Consider the following 21,878-nt stretch of genomic DNA (forward strand, 5'->3'; position numbering starts at 1 on the left):
GTATTCCACAGTTTCATTATTCTCTGAGAGAAGAAATTCTTCCTCATTTCTGTCTTGAACGTGTGACCCCTTTTTCTAAGGTTATCCTCTCATCCTAAACTCTCCTGCATCGGAAACAACCTTTCCACTGTTACTACACTGTTAAGTCCACTAAGAATCTTGTATGTCTCAGTAAGGTCACCTCTCATTCTTTTAAATTCCAATGGCCCAACCACTCAAACTCTCCTCATAAGACAGTCCCTCCAGACCCGGTATCAACCCAGTGGACCTTCTCTGGACTGACTCCAATGCCAGTAATCTTTCCTTAGATAAGAGACCCAAAACAGTTCACAGTTTTCTGGTTGTGGTCTGATTGTGCCTTGTGTAGTTTTAACAAAACCTCCTTAATTTTATACTCTGCTTCCTTAGAAATAAAGGATAACCTTCCATCTGGCTTCCCTATTACCAACTGAACTTGGATGATGGGCTTTTTTTTGTGATTCATGGATGAAGACTCCCAAATGTCTCTGTTCTGTATCTTTCTGCTCAAGAGGACAAGTAGTCTAATCCTACGCCTCTTTTATATGTTCTAATGAGACAAGGGAACACTAGCTCCTGCAAGTTCTTCTCCACATCATAGACTATTCCAGTTTGGGATTATGCCACTGTTCCTTCACCATCAGTGAGTCAAAATTCTGGAAACCCCGCACTGACAGCGCTGCAGGTGTAATTTCACACACAGACTGCAGCTGTTCAAAAAGACAGCTCACTGCCACTTTCTCCGCTGTAATTAGAAATGGGCAATAAATGCTGGCCCAGCCAATGATAGTCATCTCTCAGGATTGATTTAAAAATTAGGGTTGGTGAGGCAACAGAGAAAATAGAAGAAAAGGCCTTGATCCATTACTTATAGAGGTCTATAACATCATGACAGGCATATATAAGGTAGATAGCCGGCAGCTTTACCCCGTGGCTGGGAAATCTAAAATGAGACAGCATGGGCTTAAGGTGAGTGGGGAGAGATACAAAAGGGTCTAGAGGGCAATTTGTTCATGCGGTGGATGGTGAGTGTCTGGAATGGGCTGCCAGAGGTAGTGGTGGAGGCGAGTACAATTTTGTCATTGAAGAAACAATTGGAAAGGTACATGGATGGGTTAGGTATGGAGGGATGTGGACCAAATGCAGGCAAATGGGACTAAATTAAATGTGAAGTCTGGGCAGTGCGCACAAGCTGGGCCAAGCCTCTGTGACTCTGCGACTCGCTGTGACGTACTAAGGCACTAGCTTCTGTACTCTTAGCCACAGTCATCCCATACTGGCTCCCTCGCTTGTCTGAAATGTAAATGTTTATGATAGAGCTCACCTCCACTTTTCTTCAGGGAATTGAGAGGCATGGCCATTATCCAGAATGTCTACGTCCCCAGCTGCTGTTGTGATGCAGATCTCAGAGGGAGATACAGCTCAGCCTAAGTGCTTTCTTTATCAGAAAACTACTCCCAGTGGCGTATCCTGTATCAGGCTTGATTTTCTGCTCTTGTTCAGGACCCTGAGAGCTGTGTCTGAGTGGATGACTAGGGCAGGTGAAGGATAGGGCAGGGGGATGGCTGGGGGTTTAGAGACTGTGGGGGACGTCGGAGGGAGGATAGTAAGTCTTGATTCTACTGCAACGTAAGGGTTAACAGAGTTAGCTCCCTGCCTTAAATTTCTGCTGTGTGTTAAGGCTCCTGAAGCTGAGAAAGGGCAGGCTGCAGAGACTGTGAGTTACCCAGAGGTGGCACCAGGGAGCATTCCAGCACACAACTTTGTTCTGTAGGTTGGATTATGCAAACGTCTGTAGATTCCTGGCCACCTGACATGTTCTTCAGTGCAGCACAGAGAACAGTCAGGAGCGGTGAGTTGAGAGAGAGAGAGAGTCATAGAGAGAAACTCCCCCTTTTCTTTCAAAGTCAAGACTTCAGCCACTTGCATCATTTGCATACCTGCGAAACCTTCTTAAACCAGCACAAGGGGAGAGGCTGTGCTTCTGACATTTAGGAAGTCTACCTGTGAGAGCTGCTCTGCTGCTTTGCCTTCAGCTGTAAGCCAGTGAGTGGAGCATGTTTCTGGATGCAGTGAAGCCGCGAAGACCGTGAAGTGGAGATAAACTGGGGACGTTTTCTTTCTAGTCACTGCCATCACTGACAAATTTTGTTTTAATTTGTTTTTGCTGCCTGACTGTGTGCCAATAAAGGAAGGGGGGGTGGAAGGGTAGTTGTTCCTCAGCACTGAGGGAACTGCAAACTTAACACTTCTTCTCAAGCAAGCTTAGCCACTGAAAGGTAAACTCATTCAAATCTTGGTCTTTATCTGTGTGTGTGTATGTGTGTGAGAGAGAGAGAGTGAGAGTTGGTGAAATACAATGCTGCAAATGAAACAAAGTGAAGGCTTTTCAAGAGGCTTTTGAATGTGGGTTTGAGAGAGACTAATATGAGTGGGATGGTCATTTATTCTTCTAAGTCTCAGCGTGGTTGTAATATTCGGTGCAATTCCAGAGGATGGTTTTATTGTCTTTTATTTGTGGTCTGTCTCTCTCTCTCTCTTTTGTACACTGTTGCTTTGCTCATAAGTGGGCTGTTAAAAATAGTTTGGCTCAGCATTACTTGGAGTGCCAGCCCAGGGTGAATGAGAAGCTTTGGACTTCTTGAGGTGAGGACATGCAATTAGACTCTTATACCTCTTTAAGGCTGTCATACCATTTTGTGCAAAGGTTTGCCACGCGTGTTGAAGCCAAATGTTTGACAGTCACGTTTTCTACACAGGATTATCAGCTGGGACGATTTTGTTCTTTAAACGTTTTGTGCACTTTTCCTCTCTCTCTCTCTCTCTCGGCTTGTCCTTCTCTGCACCGTTGCTGTATTTTCATCCGCCGGGTGTCTGCTCATGCCCTCCGTGTTCCTTCGGGAAGGGCCAGGCTATCGGAGCTGGATTCCAATGACTTCTGCATGTCACAACAGCACCTGCTTGTGCTCTTACTGGTTAGACAGCAGCATGCTCCCAGCACTCCGGGTCATTTCAATGAGCATGATCTTTCCCTCCGTCCTGACTCTACTTGTGAAGCCTTGTGTTCTCCTCTTCCCAGAAACAAATTGAGCGAATCCACCAAATGAGACTTTGGTGTTGAAACTAAAGTCATCCAAGGAGTGAGACCATATTGAATGTCTACAGCACTTTTAGTGCCGACGGGATTCTACATTCAATTCTTTTGAAGTTTTTCTTTATCAAAAGCTACCCATATCGACCTTTCCCTCAATCTGGTTCTCTAATCAATAATTGTGTTTTAAAAATACTCGTCCTCAAAGACATTTTATTTGCAGTTACAATAGATGGGATATATTATATGAGTCTTCAAATGAAGCATAGAATAAACCTCAATCCTAGGGGATGTCCCCAGATTGTGAGAGAATACAGTGTGAAAATGAATTCTTGATTCCCTGGTTTCGAATTCATACTATATATTAAACCCCCCACTGCAAGCCCAAGTACCCTAGTCAATGATTTCTAGATAACTTCCCACTTTATTTATGGCTTCTTCCTTCTATTATTAACAGTGGAAACTTGACACTGAAATTTACATTGAATCGAAAAACTCCAAATGAAACGTGATTCTCTAAAAAGAAGTGAGATTTCGACCCTGAGATTTTAATTTCTTCTGAATGTGAGCTGATGCCTAAACAATGCCATTTGTAAAATCTGGATTGACTATTAATCGGGAACTCACCGTCATTTTGGCTTCGATGTTTGGTTGTCTTTTGGAGTTGAAAAGCAAACAAAGATTTTCATTATTATGCTGGCTTTGTGTTTTATTGTGTTTTTGAGATTGTGCTGTCCATGTGTTTCTGTGAGTGTAATTTGGTATTTTTCTCTGTGTATATGTCTACCTATCAGTGTCTTTCTGTGGGGGTGAATGTCACTGTGATTTTGTGTTTGTCATCATGTTTCTGTACATGTGTTTACAATGTTTTTTTTGTGTCTGATGCTTCTGTAATGTTTGCATATCTATCAGTTTCTGTATTTCTATGTGTGTGTCTTTCTATCTCTGAAACCCTGTGGCTCAGTATATTTTTGTAAGTGAGTGTGTGTCAGTGTCATTTCTGTCTGAATGTGTATTTCTGTAAGTGTGAGTGTGTATTTTTGTGTGTGTGTATTTCTGTAACTGTGTATGTTTGTCAGTTTATTTCTGTGTGTGTGTGTATTTCTGTAAGTGTATGTCTGTGTGTCAGTGTCATTTCTGTGTGTATATTTCTGTGTGTACATTTCTGCGCCTGTCTATGTTTGTCAGTTTCTGTGTTTGTGTGTGTCCTACATGTAATTAAAAATGTTACATCATTTCAGTGAAGTTCTAAACAATATACTATTGCCTGTCTTTTTTTTTGTTATCTTGTTTGCGAATATCGTTCTATTTCCTCAGCTGTCTTATTTATGAATTGAATTTTCAATCTTTTCTGCACCTTCCTGAATATGCACTGAATTCAAACAAAGAAACGGCCCTCTGTCATGGAGCTGTTTAGTGGCCCTCTGCAGAATTTAGCCTAGGTTTTATATTCATTACATTCCTTCACAGTGTGCTTTTTTTTATGAGTAGCTGTTTTCTTGTTGCTGTTTCAAGAGCTACCTTGGTGAAAACATTTGTGTAGTTTGTTGTGAAAGCTTAACTTCCCCAACCAGCAGATCGAACTCTGCGGATTCCAATCTTCGCTGAAATGAATTATTAGAGTTGGCATGCCTGCCGATCTGGGACATTTAGATCAATAAATGGCTAAAGCTGAAACTCTCTCACTTGTGAAAATTACTGGATTTTTATTAAAATGAGGGTGAATTGGTATCTAACCACTGGGATCTCAGCCAGTGTCACTGTCCCCTTTACAGCCGTTCCTATTGCCTCTCAGTGTCACATCTTCAAAGGAGGTCAACATCTGCTATAAATATTATTTTTTTAAGTAGGAATTTACAGACTCACAAAACAGCTTTGTTAGTGGAGGGAGTACTGTCGGAATAAAAATGGTAAGGGAATCATTCAAAGCAGTAATAAGTGTTTATTTTCATAGGGGAGTTGAAATCTGCTTAAAGCACTCAGAGGGATTATTTGAATTTACTGGAGCTAATGCTTTAAACAATGATTAATTATTGTGTTGAGAACTGTTTTTACACTGGGTCCTGTCTTCCTTGCAATGCCGTTTCTGGGATGGGAGGTTTCCTTTAATTGATCAGCCCTGCCTTGACTCCCTCACAGTCAACCCACAGCTTGCTCCCACAGCACCTTCCTTGAAACCTCATTTCCCCCTGCGCTGATATTAAAGTTACTATGGTATTCAGACTCTCTCTCTCTCTCTCTCTCTCTCTCTCCCCTATCTACAAACCCACAAAAAGCTGGATTTAATCACTATTGAGCTGTTTGCCTAACCACTCAACTGATGAGGGATTATGTTCTTTTTGTCCTTTGTACCTCCACCCTGATGCAGGTCTGAAGGCTCCTGTTCCTTTGAAATCGGTTGGCATGGACCGCCATCTGCCTACCTGGCTCTTGGTGCTCTCCCTGTGGTATGGCAATGCCAGTGCCCATCAGCAGAATGCCCCCCGGGTTTATCTGAGCTTTAAAGGTAAGCAACGGACGTGTTATGTGCGAGGCAACGTGCCAACAAATTCAAGTCAGGTAGTTATTTCTTGACAAGTCCACTGGTGCCAGGAAGTGGCATGCAGTGGGAGATGATCAAGCTGCAGTAGAGTTCTTTTCAAAGACAAAAAATGGAGGGAATAAGATGCTGAAGGATAGGATGTTACACCCTCGATGTTGTAGCTGTGATCTTTCTGTATTTTCAACTGAAGCAACATTGTTTGAAAAATTAATAATACATTTCATGCTGCATCTGTGATACCAAATTCCTCCAGGTGCTTATTTGTTCTGTTGGTTAATTTTTTTTTGGGATACATTTCTGAACATTTTCTTTCCAGAGGTGGTGTATTTGTGGTCATGCCCCCCAAAGATCTTACTCAGGAGAATACTTGGTTTTGCTTTCGTTCCAACCAAAGCATGCCACTGAGTGGTTTAAGACTGCGATCGTTACATCCTAGGGTCATTTCAAAAAGGTCCGTTTTACAAGCTGGTTCCCAGAACCTTCTTTATTGGAGATACACTGCATTCCCAAGAATTTGACACCCCGTTTACCAGGATACCGCAAGGTCTGTTGTCAGAGCTTTATACCGGAACGCAGTAGGGGTGGTTGTCCAAGCAAAATGTGCCTGACTGGCACAGCAAGATGTTCTGCCACCTTACCCACACCCTTTCTAACACGGGAGTGCAGCTTTTGTTAATGCCACAGATAGAATGAAGCCAGCACAAAGGAGTGTCCTCAGCACTAAATGTTTAATTACTGATCATTACATGCTTATGCTCCAGTGCCAGTCAGTACCTTGATTTTCAAATGATGTGAATCGCAGGCTGGTGAATTTAACGTGTCAAGTTCAGGCTGGTTGTTTCCTGATGCTAATTACGTGTTCTCACCAGGTTGGCATCAGAGCAAGAAACATCACTTCATAATTAATCTGGTCTCACAGACAGGGCTTCAATAGTGAAGAACTTCCAAGAGTTTATTCTATTCACGCAAAGAGCATCGGTGAATGGGTTAGAGGAGGAGTTTTAAAAGTTGTGTCTTTGGGAAGCGATATGGTGATGTCGGCGTGGTAAGCCATCATTGCGGGTCTAGAGCTGGGAATATTGTCTGTGTGCATGAAGGTTGTGTCACGTTTTCAATGTGGAGGCGTCAGAATGTCATATTTCACGACAGGAGTCCTGTCTTATCTCTCTCTGGTCATCACAACCAGTCTTTATCTATTGTTATTGTACGGCTTCTGTTTATATTAAAGGTTGCTTGCTGGAGGTAGGTGGAAAATCCAGGTTTGTAACATGGTGTGAGATATTCTTCAGGGTGAATCATGTGATGATTTTGTCTTGCTTTGTATTTTGGCCTGAGGAGAGAAAATTGAGAAAATATGGCCCAAACTGGTATCCTCAGAAAAAACTATAATTTTAGAGACAAATTTGTCCCTTCATCAAATCTGTACATTTAGTTACTGCTGAGATCTGTTTGGATCATAATGGATCTTGCTTTCTTTGATGGCTATTAGTCTCAAAATCCAATCCCATGCCAATAGCTCTGAAAACAAACTGCTTTAAGCGACTGCTCCCTCTTAATTAAGTTGCCTATTTTTGTCGATCCAATTTCTCAATTAGTGAAAGCCCTTGAGGTGAAAACACTTGCTGCTGGACTGCATCATCTTTGGGTTTAATTACATTTGAACAGTTCGGTGTATTTCATGGGTTTCTGGTAACTGCAGTGTCACATTCCAGGCAAGGGGATTTGCAGTCTCAGTCACAGCTATCCATTCGACATTGGTTCAACTGGGGGAAGAAAAATCACCCCAGTCTTTCAGCAAGTAACCCAAGGAACAAAGGGAACAGGTTGAGTGGAATCGAGCATTGGCAGGTGCTTTCGTACATGCCCGAAGGAACCCAGAAACTGCCATCTCTATAAATGTCACGTCTGTCTGTATTGCCCTGCCTATACTGTAGCCCCACACACCTCCGCTCCCAGTCGTGCCCCAATCTGACTGAGGCAGGGATTAACGGTTAGGAATGGTTGGTTTGATAAAGGAAGTTCTGCAGAAGTAATGGGGAATTGTGTAATCTGAGTGGGACAAGCAAGTGGGAGCAGGGAGAAGCTGGAAGTGATGGTTCAGGCTGAGGTTTGCCTTAAGCCTTCATTGCACTGAGTCATCAGGTTACTGAGTATCATCTGTTCATCCGATCAACTTCACTGTGGTCGGAAACCTGTGGTTTTGGAGGGAAGAAATGCACTCTGCATTTAAAGTGGAGCAGGGCAAATGTATCCCACAGTGAGGCTGAAGTGCCTGTTGATTTCCTGATGAAGCTTCCATGCACAGTGATACGATTAAACCAGGGAAAGTCTCTCTCTCTCTCTCCCTGGATTTTTGGAGGAGTCAATGCCATTGTGGACTGTTCATGGGGACTGAAGCTTTCGCAAGAAATAGCATCCTCCAGCATTTTGATGCCAGTGAATTTCTTCATTCTGTGGGGTGCTGAGGATTTGTCAGACAGTTAAATGGTCCCATAAAGAGACTGGTAGCAAAAGATACACAGCTAATATCTCACATACTTCCTGACAATCCCAGGAATGATATCCTTACCACAATTCCATCATCTCTCAGTGAAATAGCACTTTTCACAGACTTGGGACATCCTGCAACAGCCAATAGTGACAGGGTGGCTCAGTGGTTAGCACTGTGCCAGGACCCAGATTCAATTCCACCCTCGGGTGATTGTCTGTGTGGTGTTTGCACGTTCTCCCCATGTCTTGCATGGGTTTCCTCCGGGTGCTCCGGTTTCCTCCCACATTGCAAAGATATGCAGCCTAGGTGGATTAACCATGGGAAATGTAGGGTTACAGGGATAGGGTAGGAAGGTGTAGGTCTGGGTGGAATGGTCTTTGGAGGGTCAATGTGGACTCGATGGGCTGAATAGCCTGCTTCCACACTGTAGGAATTCTATGAAACGTTGGACTGTTGGAAACACAGCAGCTTAATGGAGTAGAGCAAGGTCCCATAGTGCTGTATTGAATGAATCCTCTGCATTTTTCCAGGCACAGGAATTGAGGGATTAGTGTATAGGTCTACAGGTGCAAACCCCCCTGCTTAGGATTTGTGCCATAGGATGTTTATAGAATCTCCATAGTGTGGAAACAGATCATTTGGCCCAACAAGTCCACGTCAACCCACCGAAGAGCATCCCATCCAGACCCATCACTCTACCCATATGGCTAATGCACCTAACCTACCCTGAACGTGATGGGTAATTTAGCACGGCCAATCCACCTAACTTGCATGTCTTTGGACTTTAGATTCATCTGAGAGGGCACATGAGTCCAAGGTTCTTGAAAGATGGTAATTCCAACAGCATGGCGTCCCCTCAGTAGGTGTCAGAACCATCTTCTCAAAAGTATATAGGCAATAAACATCGGCCTTATCAACAACATCCATATCTTACCATTTTCATAATGAATTTCTGGTCATCAATCTCCTCTGGACTGTCTGGGCTACAATGTGATGGAAACACTAGGGAGTTGCTGTCATTATGTTTAAGTGATAATGGTATAGATTCTGGAGCTCACTATCAGTAAGGATGGCACCAGCAAGTTCAAAGCATCACCTATCTAATTGAAAAGTAAAAATTTGCAGGAGACAGCTCAAAGGAATGAGGCTGGTTGACATTGTCAAGAGTTGGTATGAGTCAAATGGACTAAATGGACTTCATTGTTCTCAAGGAGGGGATGACATTGGCCTAGTGGTATTATTGCTGGGCTGTTAATCTGTGGGCCAGAGTTCAAATCCCACCATTGCAGATGGAATTCAACAAAAAATAAATGTGGAACTAATAGTCTAATGATGCCCATGAACCCCTTGTTGATTTTGGGGGAAAAACCCATCTGGTTCATTAAGGTCCTTTAGGGAAGGAAACTGCCATCCTTATCCAGTCTGGCCTACATGAGACTCCAGACCCACAAAAATATGGTTGACTCTCAACTGCCCTCTGGGCATTAATGCTGGCCTCACATGTGACACCTATATCCCAAGAATGAATTTTAAAAAAAGGATACTATGAATTTGTGCAGCAGATCTTTTGTATCATATTTTGGTTCTGAATCACTTTAGGTTTTGGATTTAAGACACATAGCATTAGAAAAAGAAGCAATTTTAGTCACCTCACCATTGGTGACTGACCTTCAGCTGCCTTGGCCTTGAGATCTGGAATTCCCTTGCTAAATATAACCTCCACTGCCTCTTTCAAGATGCTCCTTAAAGCCAACCACTTTGACCAAGCTGTTGGTCAGATTTTTTAACATCTGTTTAAAGGGCTCTTTGCAATGTTTTGTTCAAAGATGCACTCTGAGACATTTTACTGAGTGAAAGGTGCAATATGGATGCTTGTTACTGTTGTTGTCTGTTTAGGGTGTTGCAGGAGACTCCTAATTCTGCAAAGATGGGATTTGAACGCAGGACCCCAGAACATTACCTGGAGTCTCTGGATTAATAGTCCAGTGATAGCACCACTAAGCCATCACCACCCCTATACGGAGGGTGGTGCGTGTATGGAATGAGCCACCAGAGGAAGTAGTGGAGAATGGTGAAATTGTAACATTTAAAAGGCATCTGGATGGGTATATGAATAGGATGGGTTTAGAGAGTATGGGCCAAATGCTGGTAAATGGGACTAGATCAGTTTAGGATATCTGGTCAGCATGGACGAGTTGGACCAAAGGACCTGTTTCTGTGCTGTACATTATTATGACTCTACAACTCACTTTCGTCCCAGCAGCGCCACTTGGGCATAGTGGCCACTGCCGGGAATGCAGCCAGTTGCAAAGTTAATGTTCAGCGATGTAGATGGGGCTAAGTCTGGAATCTCACTAGGGTAACGCTGGCAGGTAATAGCCAGCAATCTCACTCACTGTGAGATGAGACTCTTACGTTGCCATTAATTGGACAAACGAGTTGCAATTGGCCGACTTGGATCAGATACCCAACCAAGACAACCAAGTCTTCAAGCCCCTGTTACAACTGTACTTCAGAGGAGGAGATTAAAACCTGAGAAAACTGGGAGGATGGTGCGGAAGATCAAGTAAGACTCCAATGCGAAGTACATCTTGATGCATTTAGCTGTAATTTTGGCGTGCCTGGTACACTGGAGATTTTAAGTGAGTAAACCTCCTGATTCAGATCCAAACTATGCCCATAAACTTGCTTCAGCTATACTGTGCATTCCTTTGGAATGATGTATGCATCGCTCACTCATTTCATTTCTGTGATCTATGTGACAGCATTCTCTGAATACTGCTGGGCTGAGGCCACTTCTCGTCCACTTGCCAAATTAGAAAAATGCATTAAAAGGCGCTTTGCCATGTGGGCCTGAGGGGTTAACTGTCAGCCAAAGGTTGTCAGTGTTTGATACTGAGCTTGAAAAAAAGAGTTGAATCCTTGAGCGATGTGCACTCCAAGAATAGTCGTGTTCAACATGGCAGGCTGTTTGGTGACATGACACACCCTGGATTTGCTACAACGACAATCCAAACCCATCTATTTTTAACCCAAGGATTTTCCATCTCTCCTCAATGGGAAGCCTGCCTATGTCATTCAATTTGTCTGGACAGATATAAAGTTATTCCCCACCCTCCAACCAGCCCCCTCTCAACGCCTGACAAGGAGAAGCCACCGTTAATCACTAGCCTGTCCATTAAAGTCCTAGTTGTGCATCTCACCTCCCCATACTATCCATGTCTATCACAGTTGGCAAAGGACATAAAGCACATAAAGGATAGACAGTGGACAGGAATGTGGGGTGAAGGCCACAGTCTGAAGAGCCATGATTTTATTGAAGGGTGGAACAGACTCAAAGCGTTGAATAGCCACCTTCTAATCTGCCTATTTGTATTTAAGTTCCCAGAAAATCGTAACCTCCCTCTTTGGGCAATTGGGAGCAATTCTGCTGGATATCATTGTCCTGCCTGTGGACCTCACTGCCTCAAATCTCTCCCAACACTTTTTGCTTCATTGCTCCCCCACTTCAAAAGCCTCCTCAAAAACTACATGTTCAGCCTTACTGTCTTTCATCTGGTCTACCCCTTCCTCGAATTGCTACATAAGAACATAACAAATAGCAGGAGTAGGCATTCTGGCCCCTCAAGCCTTCTCCGCCATTGAATAAGATCATAGCTGATCTTTTCTCGTGGACTCCGCTCCATTTACCCACCCATTCACCGTAACCCTTAATACCTTTACTTTTTTTCAAAAATCTATCTATCTTTGCCTTAAAAACATTCAACGAGGTAGCCTCAGCTGCTTCACTGGGTGGGGAATTCCACAGGTTCACAATCCTTTGGGTGAAGAAGTTCTTCATCAGCTCAGTCCTAAATCTGCTCCCCCTTATTTTGAAGCTATGCCCCCTAGTTCTCGTGTCACCGGCCAGTGGAAATGGCCTCCCTGCTTCTATCTTATCTAGCCCCTTCATAATTTTATATCTCTCTATATGAACCCCCCTCATTCTTCTATATTCCAATGAGTATTTTCCCAGTCTACTCAATCTCTCCTCATAAGCCAATGTGCTCTGCACCATGGTCTCCCTTACCTCATAGAATTCTCTTGGCACTACATATCATTTCTGCAGTGCATGTTGTTATTGCATTACATCGGGACATAAATGTATTGTGCTAATAAAGAGCCAGGATATATGGTTGCTCCACTTTTTTGTCTGTCTAATGGCCATAAGTACTTCTCAGAATCGTCATCTGATGAACTTTGACCTCAGCAGTTCTCCTGTTTCATTTTGGAAAGCATTGATTTAGAAATGGAGCAGAACATCAACAAACTTCACTTATTAAAATCTTCAGTGGGCTTAGTCTTCAGGACCCCAGCCCTTTCTCCTCCTTCATTTTCTGGTTAATGATGCCAGTAGGAGATCTGGTGAATGTCAGCAACAACATTGTGCATTTACGTAGCACTGTTAAGGCGCTAAAACATGCCGGGATGCTTCACAGCAACATTATGAGACAGAATTTGGCACCAAGCCATATGAAGAGACATTCTGGGGATGCTCCAGCAAAGAAATGGATTACAAATAAAGCATCGTAAAGCTGGAGAGAGGCTGAAAGTTTAAGGGAGAAAATTCTACGGCTAAAGGCACGGCCACTAATGGGCAAAGGAAGTCAGGGATATGCAAAAGATTAAACTTAGACATCAATGAAGAATATTCCAATATTAAACATAAAACAAAAGTACATGAGCACTCTATATCAGAAAGACCAGCTGATTCGCAGCTTCTATGCATTGACAAAATCAGTGCCCTCTGAGACCTAGACCATCTGCCCTTTCAGGTGCCAAAGTTCAGAAGGTATGTTTATAATGTTGCACCACCACTGGAGAGGGGGCAGATCGAAGGGGAAGGGGACAGTGCACCGACTCCTGCCATCTCCCTGACTGACCCAGTTCCTGTCTGTACTGAAGATTCCCATCCTTGCACTTGGGCAGTGTGGTGGCTCAGTAGTTAGCACTGCTACCTCACAGTACTGGGGACCTGGGTTCAATTCCAGCTTCAGGTGACTGTCTGTGTAGAGCTTGCACATTCTCCCTCCGTCTGTGTCATTTTATTCTCTCTGGTTTCCTCCCAAAGTCCAAAGATGTGCAAGTTAGGTGGGTTAGCCATGGGAAATGCAGGGTTACAGTGATAGAGCAGGGGATGGGTCTGGGTGGGATGCTCATCGGAGGGCCAGTGTGGACTCAATGGGCTGAATGGCCTGCTTCAGCACTGTCGGGATTCTAGGAATTCACTCTTCTCACCAGGGAATGGTTGGATGGAGAGAGGGGAGGTCAATGGCGAAGGGGACAATAGTGCAAAATGGTGGAGTCTGCAGTGAGCGCTTTGGACACTGTCTATTTCTGGCCATACCAACAACTTGGATTCGTTAGCTGGTGTCTTAAGTGCAGCCCTTTGAACTGGAAACAGCAAAGAGCTGGCAACCGATTCAAACTGTGAGTAAGAGGAAGCTTGTTGCAAAGTGGTTTTTTTGCCTGAATGACTAACCTGCATTTCCTGACTGTATCACTCATTCAGTGAAAGGATGCAGATCTTTCCGTCCGAAGCCCGAGACTTTCGGTCAGGAAAGAGGAAACTGCGACAAATTTACACAGAAGATTATAAATATACCTTGGTGGTATGTGAGGAGGGCAGAGAGGACAGGAGTATGCCCTGCGATCGGGGGGGGGGGATTTCCTTCTAAACTAGCCTCGCTGCATAAACAAGTTTTAATTGGATACACTTACAAAGCATGTTTGAGATGACATTGAACCCATTTGAGTGTGTTTACAAAGGGCTGCACTGTAACTGGTAAACCAGCCCTGTCGGTGATGTTGTTGAAATATACTCCCAGTTGAAAAGCTCCTGAATTGAGCGCAGACATGTCGCGTAGTGTCTGATTCTGAAATACTTCTACAAGCCGCATCTCAGTGATATTTTTAATCAAAGTAATTTACACTCTTGCTTCACCTGTGAAAGCAGAGTGCGGAGGAGGGAATAAAACCCCAGAGTGTCTGAAAGCACCAAGTGTCTAATTCAGTAACTGGGTTGCTTGCCAGTTGTCCTTTTAGGTTCTGGATCAGATAGCATTATCTTTTTGCATGCAGGAGATGCTGGGTTTAACTGCTGGGGGTCAGCCACTGCTGGTGTGTTAGCCAGTGCAGACTTGATGGGCTGAATGGCCTACTTCTGAATGGCAGTTGTCTGATTCTCCTGTTATGTCTGTTGGTCAGTCACTACTGAGTTTTTATGTTGATAATTCGGGTCTGGACCCTTCTTCTGAAGAAGGGTCCAGACCTGAAACGTCAGCTTTCCTGCTCCTCTGATGCTGCTTGGCCTGCTGTGTTCATCCAGCTCTACACCTTGTTATCTCAGCTTCTCCATCATTGGCGGTTCCTACTATCTCTGAGTTTATATGTTGGTGTTCAAGAAATGTAACACCTTCCATTTTAGCTCCTCTCTTCATAGAATCCCTACAGTGTGTAAGCAGGCCATTCAGCCCATTGAGTTCACACCAACCCTCTAAAAGCATCCCAACCAGAACCACAACCCCACCCTTACCTCATAACCCAATGTTTCCCATAGCCAATCCACCTAGTCTGCACACCCCTGGACACTATGGGCGATTTAGCATGGCCAATCCACCTAACCTGCACATCTTTGGACTGTGGAAGGAAATTGGAGCACTCAGAGGAAACACACGCAGACACGGGGAGAATATGCAAACTCCACACAAATGGTAGAACCTGGGTGCCAGGGGGTTGTGAGGCAGCGGTGCTAACCACTGAGCCACTGTGTGTTGCCTCTTCTCATTGTCCAATGCTACAAACACTCCCTCCAGGTGAAGCAGTGATTTATGTGTACTTTCTTAACTTGGCAGATGGAATATAATTTGTGAGGTTGTGCACTTTGGCAGGAAGAATAGAAGCGCTGTCTATGATTTAAATGGGAAAACAAAAGGATTACAGAAAGCAATAGTACAATGGGATATTGGGGGTTGGGCATGCATGAATCACAAAAAGGTGGCATTCAAGGTCAACAGGGTATAGGGAAGGCAATGGATTATTTCCCTTTATTTAAGAGGGAATAAAGTGTAAAAACAGGGAATTCTTGCTAAAGTATACAGGATGCCTGTTAGACCATAGCTGGAATACTGTGAACTGTTTTTGGTATTTGGCATTGGAGGCAGCTCAGAGAAGGTTTACTGGATTGAATGAGGAATAGGGATTTTCTTATGAGGAGGGCTTGTGTAGGTTGCTCATGTAAGCATTGGAATTTAGAAGAATGAGAGGCAACCTTATTGAAACAGGATTCTCAGGGCCTTGATGGGCTTGTTGTGGAGAGATTGTTTCTCCTAATTGGACAGTCCAGGACTAAAGGGCAAGATCTCAGAATAAGGAGCCACAATTTAAGACAGTGGTGAGGGAGAATATTTTTTCTCTCTCAGAGGATAGTGAATCTGTGGAATTATGTACCATTGAGGGCTGTAGATGCTGGGCCATTAAGTATAGTCAAGGCTGAAATAGAGAGATTTTTAATTAGTAAGGGAATCAAGGGTCACAGGGAAAGACAGAAATGTGGAGTTGAGGATTTTCAGATCAGCCATGATCTCATTAAATGGCAGAGCAGAGTTGATGGGCTGAATAAGCTCCTTCTGCTCCTACATCTTATGCTATTCGCTACTCACAATGTAGTGTCGAACAAAAATGCAAATTAATTGCCCACTTTGCAGAAAACATCCAAACATTTGGGGTGGCATGGTGGGTCAGCGGTTAGAACTGCTGCCTCACAGTGCTCGGGCCTTGGGTTCAATTCCACCCTCAGGCAGCTGTCTGTGTGGAGTTTGCACATTCTCCCTGTATCTGCAAGGGTTTGCTCCAGTTTCCTCCCACAGTCCAAAGATGTGCAGGCTAGGTGGATCAGCCATGCTAAATTGCCCCATAGTTTTTAGGGATGTGTAGGTTAGGTGCATTTGGGGAATGGGTCTGGGTGGGATGCTTTGACAGTCTTGTTGGGCCAAAAGGCCTGTTTCCACACTGTAGGGACTCTATGGATATGGATTCCTGATGTTCCCTAGCTTGTCATTTTAATCCCCCACCTCTTTGCATGCTGACACCTCTACCCTTAGCCTGTTGCACCATTCAATCAGAAACTGTTCCTGGAGGTTACGTCGAGGCACTTTATATCCTCTAGCCATCCTCAATGTTGTGTTTAACAATTTCAGGTTGTAATCCCATTTTGTCTCCTTTTCTTTGCATGTTTCAGCTTTTCCTTTTTCTCTTATTCTGCTGTCAGGTAGAAGCACACCTGCTCTATGTTGTGTTTGTCTCACGGCCACTATGTCAGTATATCTCTTAAGAGACATGCTCATGATATCATCATTGTATCATAGCATGGTATGAAGGGTTGTAGTTTCCATCTTAACTCAGGGTATTTGAAACATGATACATTGATGAAAGTATTTCACTCAATGTAGCTGAACAGCCTAATTCTAACCTAGACGCTTGTGTGCCTGTAAATCTAATATTTGCATATAACGGTGAGCTATAATACACATTCTGTTGGATTCTTCAATAGCATGTTACCCTCACCTAGTTCTTTATATTAATTCCTCTAATATAACATTGCTGCATCTGGTATAAATACCCTGCTGGAGGCAAAGCTCACATAAGAAGGGTCCAGACCCGAAACGTCAGCTTTCCTGATTCTCTGATGCTGCTTGGCCTGCTGTGTTCCTCCAGTTCTACACCTTGTTATCTCAGATTCTCCAGCATCGGCAGTTCCCACTAACTCTTAACACACAGTTTGTTGCTTTGCATTTTTTTTTTGTTCACTCTCCATTTCCTTTGGGCCTGGAAAACTAACTCTTTCTTCCCTCAATCTCTCCCGTCTTTTATATTAGCACAGACTTGCCTTTAATTCTTCTCTCACCCTCCCTTTGCTCACAACTTTACTACATGTCTAACTTTTTCCCATTCCGAAGAAAGTTCATCAATGCGCAACATTGACCCTGCATTTCCCTGCACAGGTTCTGCCCGATCTCCTGAGTATTTCAACTATTTTCACTTTTTATATCAGTCGCTGCAGTGCTTTTCTGCTGGCGTTCAAAAGGTGCTGCGTTAAACAGCTGGCGTATTATGCTATTTTAAATTATTGATTTGAATTCAGGAGCTGCTGGGTTTATTTGTTGGGATTTCTGAGATACAAGGCTATCTGCTGGAATTCAGTCGCTATTGATTTAGCTCTTGGAGGTTCAGAAGCTGTTGGGGTTCACTCCTGCAGGGTTTATCTACTGGAGCTTGAGAACCATTAAGTTTTGCAAGCTGCCAGGCTAAGTCACTGAGACCAAGAGTCAATGTCTTTCAGGAGTCGCTTGTTTTAGGGATAGATTGGTACGTTGATAATACCTTGTTTACACCTCAGCTGCTAATTTGGTTTTGTCTCACACTTTTCAGCTTGTTAGGAATTAAGATGTATGGTATAAATCCTGCAAACTTGTTAACTATGTTCTCAATCCCCCGGGGAAAAAATGCTTACCTCATTCTACTGCTCTTAAAGGGGCATCTTGCCAGAACTAAAGCCTCTGTGCAAGAATTAAAGCAGGTAGGTCCCAGTTTTTAAAGTTTCACAGCATTGTTACAAGGCAACTTTTCCAGTTTAAAAAGTCAGTAATATTCCTGGGATCCAATAGCAGATGAAACGTATCGCTGTAAAAAAGAGATGTGTTGTTGAAGAATTTTTCAACCTGCATTCATCAGGACAAATGCAAGATTGGCAAATTTCGCTCGATCATGACAATCTCTACTACAGGAGGAAAAGGTGCTGATTGGTTGGCAAGTCAACTCTGGCCATGGTGTTGCTGTAGAGAAAGCAATGAGAAAGCATCGACTTCCCAAGCTCTCGGGCAATTCAAAACGGTTGTGAAGGCTTGTACACATTCCTTCTGCTTGCAGAGAATGGCCCCTACATATGTCGCTTAAACGAATCAGCATGAATGAACCACGTTCAGAGCATGCAATTAATCGTTGGTGTATCTATTTATAGAGTAACACACCATGGAAACAGGCCCTTCAGCCCAAACTGGTCCATGTTGACTATGGCGCCCACTCGGCTAGTTCCAATTTCCAGCATTTGCCCGATATCCTTCTAAATCCTTCCCATCCATGTACATATTCAAAAGTTCTTTCTTTAAATGTTGCCTCAACACTTTCTCTGACAGCCCATTCCATATACACACCACTCTCTGCGTGATGAAGTTGCCCCTCAGGTCCTTCTTAAATCTTTTCCCTCTCACTTTAAACCTATGCCCTCTAGTTTTCAATTTCCCATCCGTGGGAATTGGTGCACATAAATCAAATGTAATACTTTCAACTCAATTAAACATCTCATCATACTTTACATTGGATAGGGAGGGGGTGAGAGGAGTAGAGAGCAAGGAGGAATTGGGAGAGGCTACAGTGAGGAGTGAAAGCAGGATGTAGAATTTCAAGTGGCATTCCAAGGACGAGTGTGATGTGAACATACATACGGATACATGATCAAGGAACAAGAACAGACCACTCAGACCTTTTAGTCTGTTCTGCCATTCAATAAGATCGTAACTGATCTGACTTTAACTTGAATTCTACATTCCTGCATACACCCCTGAAAGTAGCAGGGTTTAGAAAGGGAATTCTGGAATGGGTGGTAGGTAAAAACACTGCAGGAAGGAAAGGGGTCACTTTGTAGGAAAAGACTTGGCAAATGTCACTCTGCGCTTCAGCAGTTTCTGGAAGGCAACAGTAACATATAGCAATAAAAGCAGCCAACCCTCAGCTCTCTGCTTGAAGTTGTGTTTTCATTTACAATCAAGTAATTGTCCCAGTATCCTAACTTAAAGCCTGTAGGTTTACTGTAGGTTTTTGTCATGGATTCCAGAAATTATTGTGACAATAAATACTTGTTGATCACTAACCTAAATCTCTAGGTTTGTATTTTTATACTGATGTTTTCTTTTTCCTTTGATCCATGTGTAGTTCACAAACCCACACAAGACAGCAGAATCGATTCTCTTCATCTATTTAAACATTGCACTAATATCACTCAATATTCTATTTTTCTCCATTAGAAAAAAATCCCAGTTCCTACATAGAGTCATAGAGATGTGCAGCAAGGAAACAGACCCTTCGGTCCAACTCGTCCATGCTGACCAGATATCCTAAATTAACCTAGACCCATTTGCCAGCATTTGGCCCATGTCCCTCCAAACCCTTCCTATTCATGTACCCATCCAGATGCCTTTTAAATGTTATAATTGTACCAGACTCCACCACTTTTTCCTCTGGCAGCTCATTCCATATATGCACCACCATCTGCATCAAAAAGTTTCCCTTCGGTCCCTTTTTAAATCTTTCCCTTCTCACCTTCAACCTATGCCCTCTAGTTTTGGCCTCCCCTACCCTAGGGAAAAGATTTAGCCTATTTACCCTATGCATGTCCCTCATGATTTTATAAACCACTATAAGGTCACCCCTCAGCCTCTGACACTCCAGAGAAAATAGCTCCAGCCTTTTCAGCCTCTCCCTACAGCTCAAACCCTCCAACCCTGGCAAAATCCTCATAAATCTTTTCTGAACCCTTTCAAGTTTCACAACATCCTTTCTATAGCAGGGACACCAAAACTGCATGTAGTATTCCAAAAGTGGCCGAATCAATGTCCTGTACAGCTGCAACATGACCTCCCAACTCCTATACTCAATGCACTGACCAATAAAGCCAACCATACCAAATGCCTTCTTCACCGCCCTGTCTACCTGCGACTCCACTTTCAACTATGAACCTGAACTCCAAGGTTTCTCTTTTCAGCAACCCACGCCAGGGACCTTCCCATTAAGTGTAGAACTCCTGCCCTGATTTGCCTTTTCAATATGCAGCACCTCACATTTATCTGAATTAAACTCCATCTGCTACTCCTTGGCCCATTGGCCCATCTGATCAAAATCCCGTTGTACTCTGAGGTAGCCTTCTTCGTTGTCTTTAAGTCTTTGGCATCTTTTAGGTGGCACTGTTTTAGAAATGTCCCTAGCATATAAGGGACACAGCAGAGAGTACAGTAATCTGTCATCTGTATCCCTGTTAGTCCCCTTGCTTCTGAACCTCTGGATTCAAATCCTACTCTGGTGCTTTAACACAACAACCCAGGTTGAAGCACTCAGCTGAGATCAGGGAGGATGGTGCTGTCGGATTTGTCTTTTGGGTGAGATGGTAAGCTGATGTCCTGTTGTCTGTTCAGGTGGGTATGAAAATAAATTCCATAGCCCTATCGTAAGGAAGAGTAGTGAGTTACCTGTTGCTCCTTGGCCAATATTTATCCCTCAACCAATTTCACATAAACCGATTACCTGGTCATTACCACAGTTTTGTCCTTTTTTGTGGGAGCTTGCTGTTCTCGAAGTAGCTCCTGCCTTCCCGACACTACAAACACTTCAAAAAAGTGTTTCATTGAGGATAAAGTGTTTTGAAAGATCTTCTGATCATGAAATGCAAGTCTTTCTTTTTGGATGTAACCAGATACCCTAAGACTAGATATAGCACTTGGGGTGAATGGGATCAAGGGTTATGGGAAGAAAGCAGGATTAGGCTATTGGGTTGGACGATCAGCCATGATTATGAAGAATGATGGAGCAAGCTCAAAGGGCTGAATGGCCTCCTCTGGCTCCTATCTTCTACGTTTCTATATTTCTATCCCATTCAAATTTCGAACAATGCTAGCTGTGAATATATCTGAATGTTTCTGTTTGTTTTCTTCAATTGCTCTGCGGTACCAGTCGTGAATCTTCAGTAATTCATCTGATCTTCCTCTTGTCTCTGCCCTTGCATCACTCATTTGCAGCTGGAAGCCATCTTCATATCTGATAGGCCCATCACTTAGCAATCTCCGCAAACCTCAGCTCATCCACAATTCTGCAGCATGGATTCTAACCCATGGTGAGTCTTGCTCATTGCCCTGCAATTACTGACCTACTTTGTTCACCTGATCCCATATCTCAAATCCCTTCATGGCCCTGTCCCACCCTTGAACTTCATCCAACCTTATGACTCTCACCGATCGTTGTGTTCCTCTTATTCTGGCTTCTGGGGCATCCCTGACTTCCGTCACTATGCCTTGGGTGACCCGAAGAGCTGGAATTTCCTCCTGAACCCTTCAACAACTCCAAGTTTCACTCCTCTTTAAATCATTCGTTAACACCCACTTCTTTGACTATGTGGATTGGTTTCAAACATTGTCTGAGAACATTCATGTGTGAAGCAGCTTGGGAAGTTTTATTATGTCAGAGGTACTATACAAATGCAGATTATTGTCAACGATGGATGCTTTTAAATCAAAAAAAAACTAATTTCTATATCACACCAACAGAGAAACTGCAAATTAAAGTCACAGAGTAGTCACTTACAAAGGCAACATAGACAAATGAACAGACAGACAGACATCACTTACACACACACACATGCACCCACTCACACACTCACAATCACACTCTCTCACACACACACAAACACACAATCATACTCTCACACACATACTCAAACTCACACACACACTCACACTCTGTCTCACACACCCTCTCTCACACACATATACACTCACATACACACTCACTCACTCACACACACACATACATGCACATTCACACACACACTGACACACTCTCACACACACACTCTCACTCTCACACACTCTCTC

General features: G+C 43.4%; 1 protein-coding gene across 3 annotated transcripts in view; it reads left to right on the forward strand.

Annotated features, from left to right (window-relative positions):
* The first annotated feature begins 1,836 nt into the window (after positions 1 to 1,836).
* Positions 1,837 to 21,878, forward strand: part of sema3fb (sema domain, immunoglobulin domain (Ig), short basic domain, secreted, (semaphorin) 3Fb) — a 239,239-nt gene continuing 219,197 nt past the window's right edge. For 2 of the 3 annotated variants that reach the window (XM_048606458.1, XM_048606461.1), the window contains exons 1-2: positions 1,837 to 2,297; positions 5,478 to 5,615. In XM_048606458.1, the coding sequence (XP_048462415.1) occupies positions 5,513 to 5,615 (103 nt within the window). In that variant the 5' untranslated portion in view covers positions 1,837 to 2,297; positions 5,478 to 5,512. Of the gene's footprint in view, positions 2,298 to 2,640; positions 2,665 to 5,477; positions 5,616 to 21,878 lie in introns of those variants that run through there. The other variant, XM_048606460.1, reaches the window with a different exon arrangement.

The sequence above is a fragment of the Rhincodon typus genome, chromosome 16 (genome assembly GCF_021869965.1).
Source record: "Rhincodon typus isolate 14 chromosome 16, sRhiTyp1.1, whole genome shotgun sequence".
NCBI classification, from domain to species: Eukaryota; Metazoa; Chordata; class Chondrichthyes; order Orectolobiformes; family Rhincodontidae; genus Rhincodon; species Rhincodon typus.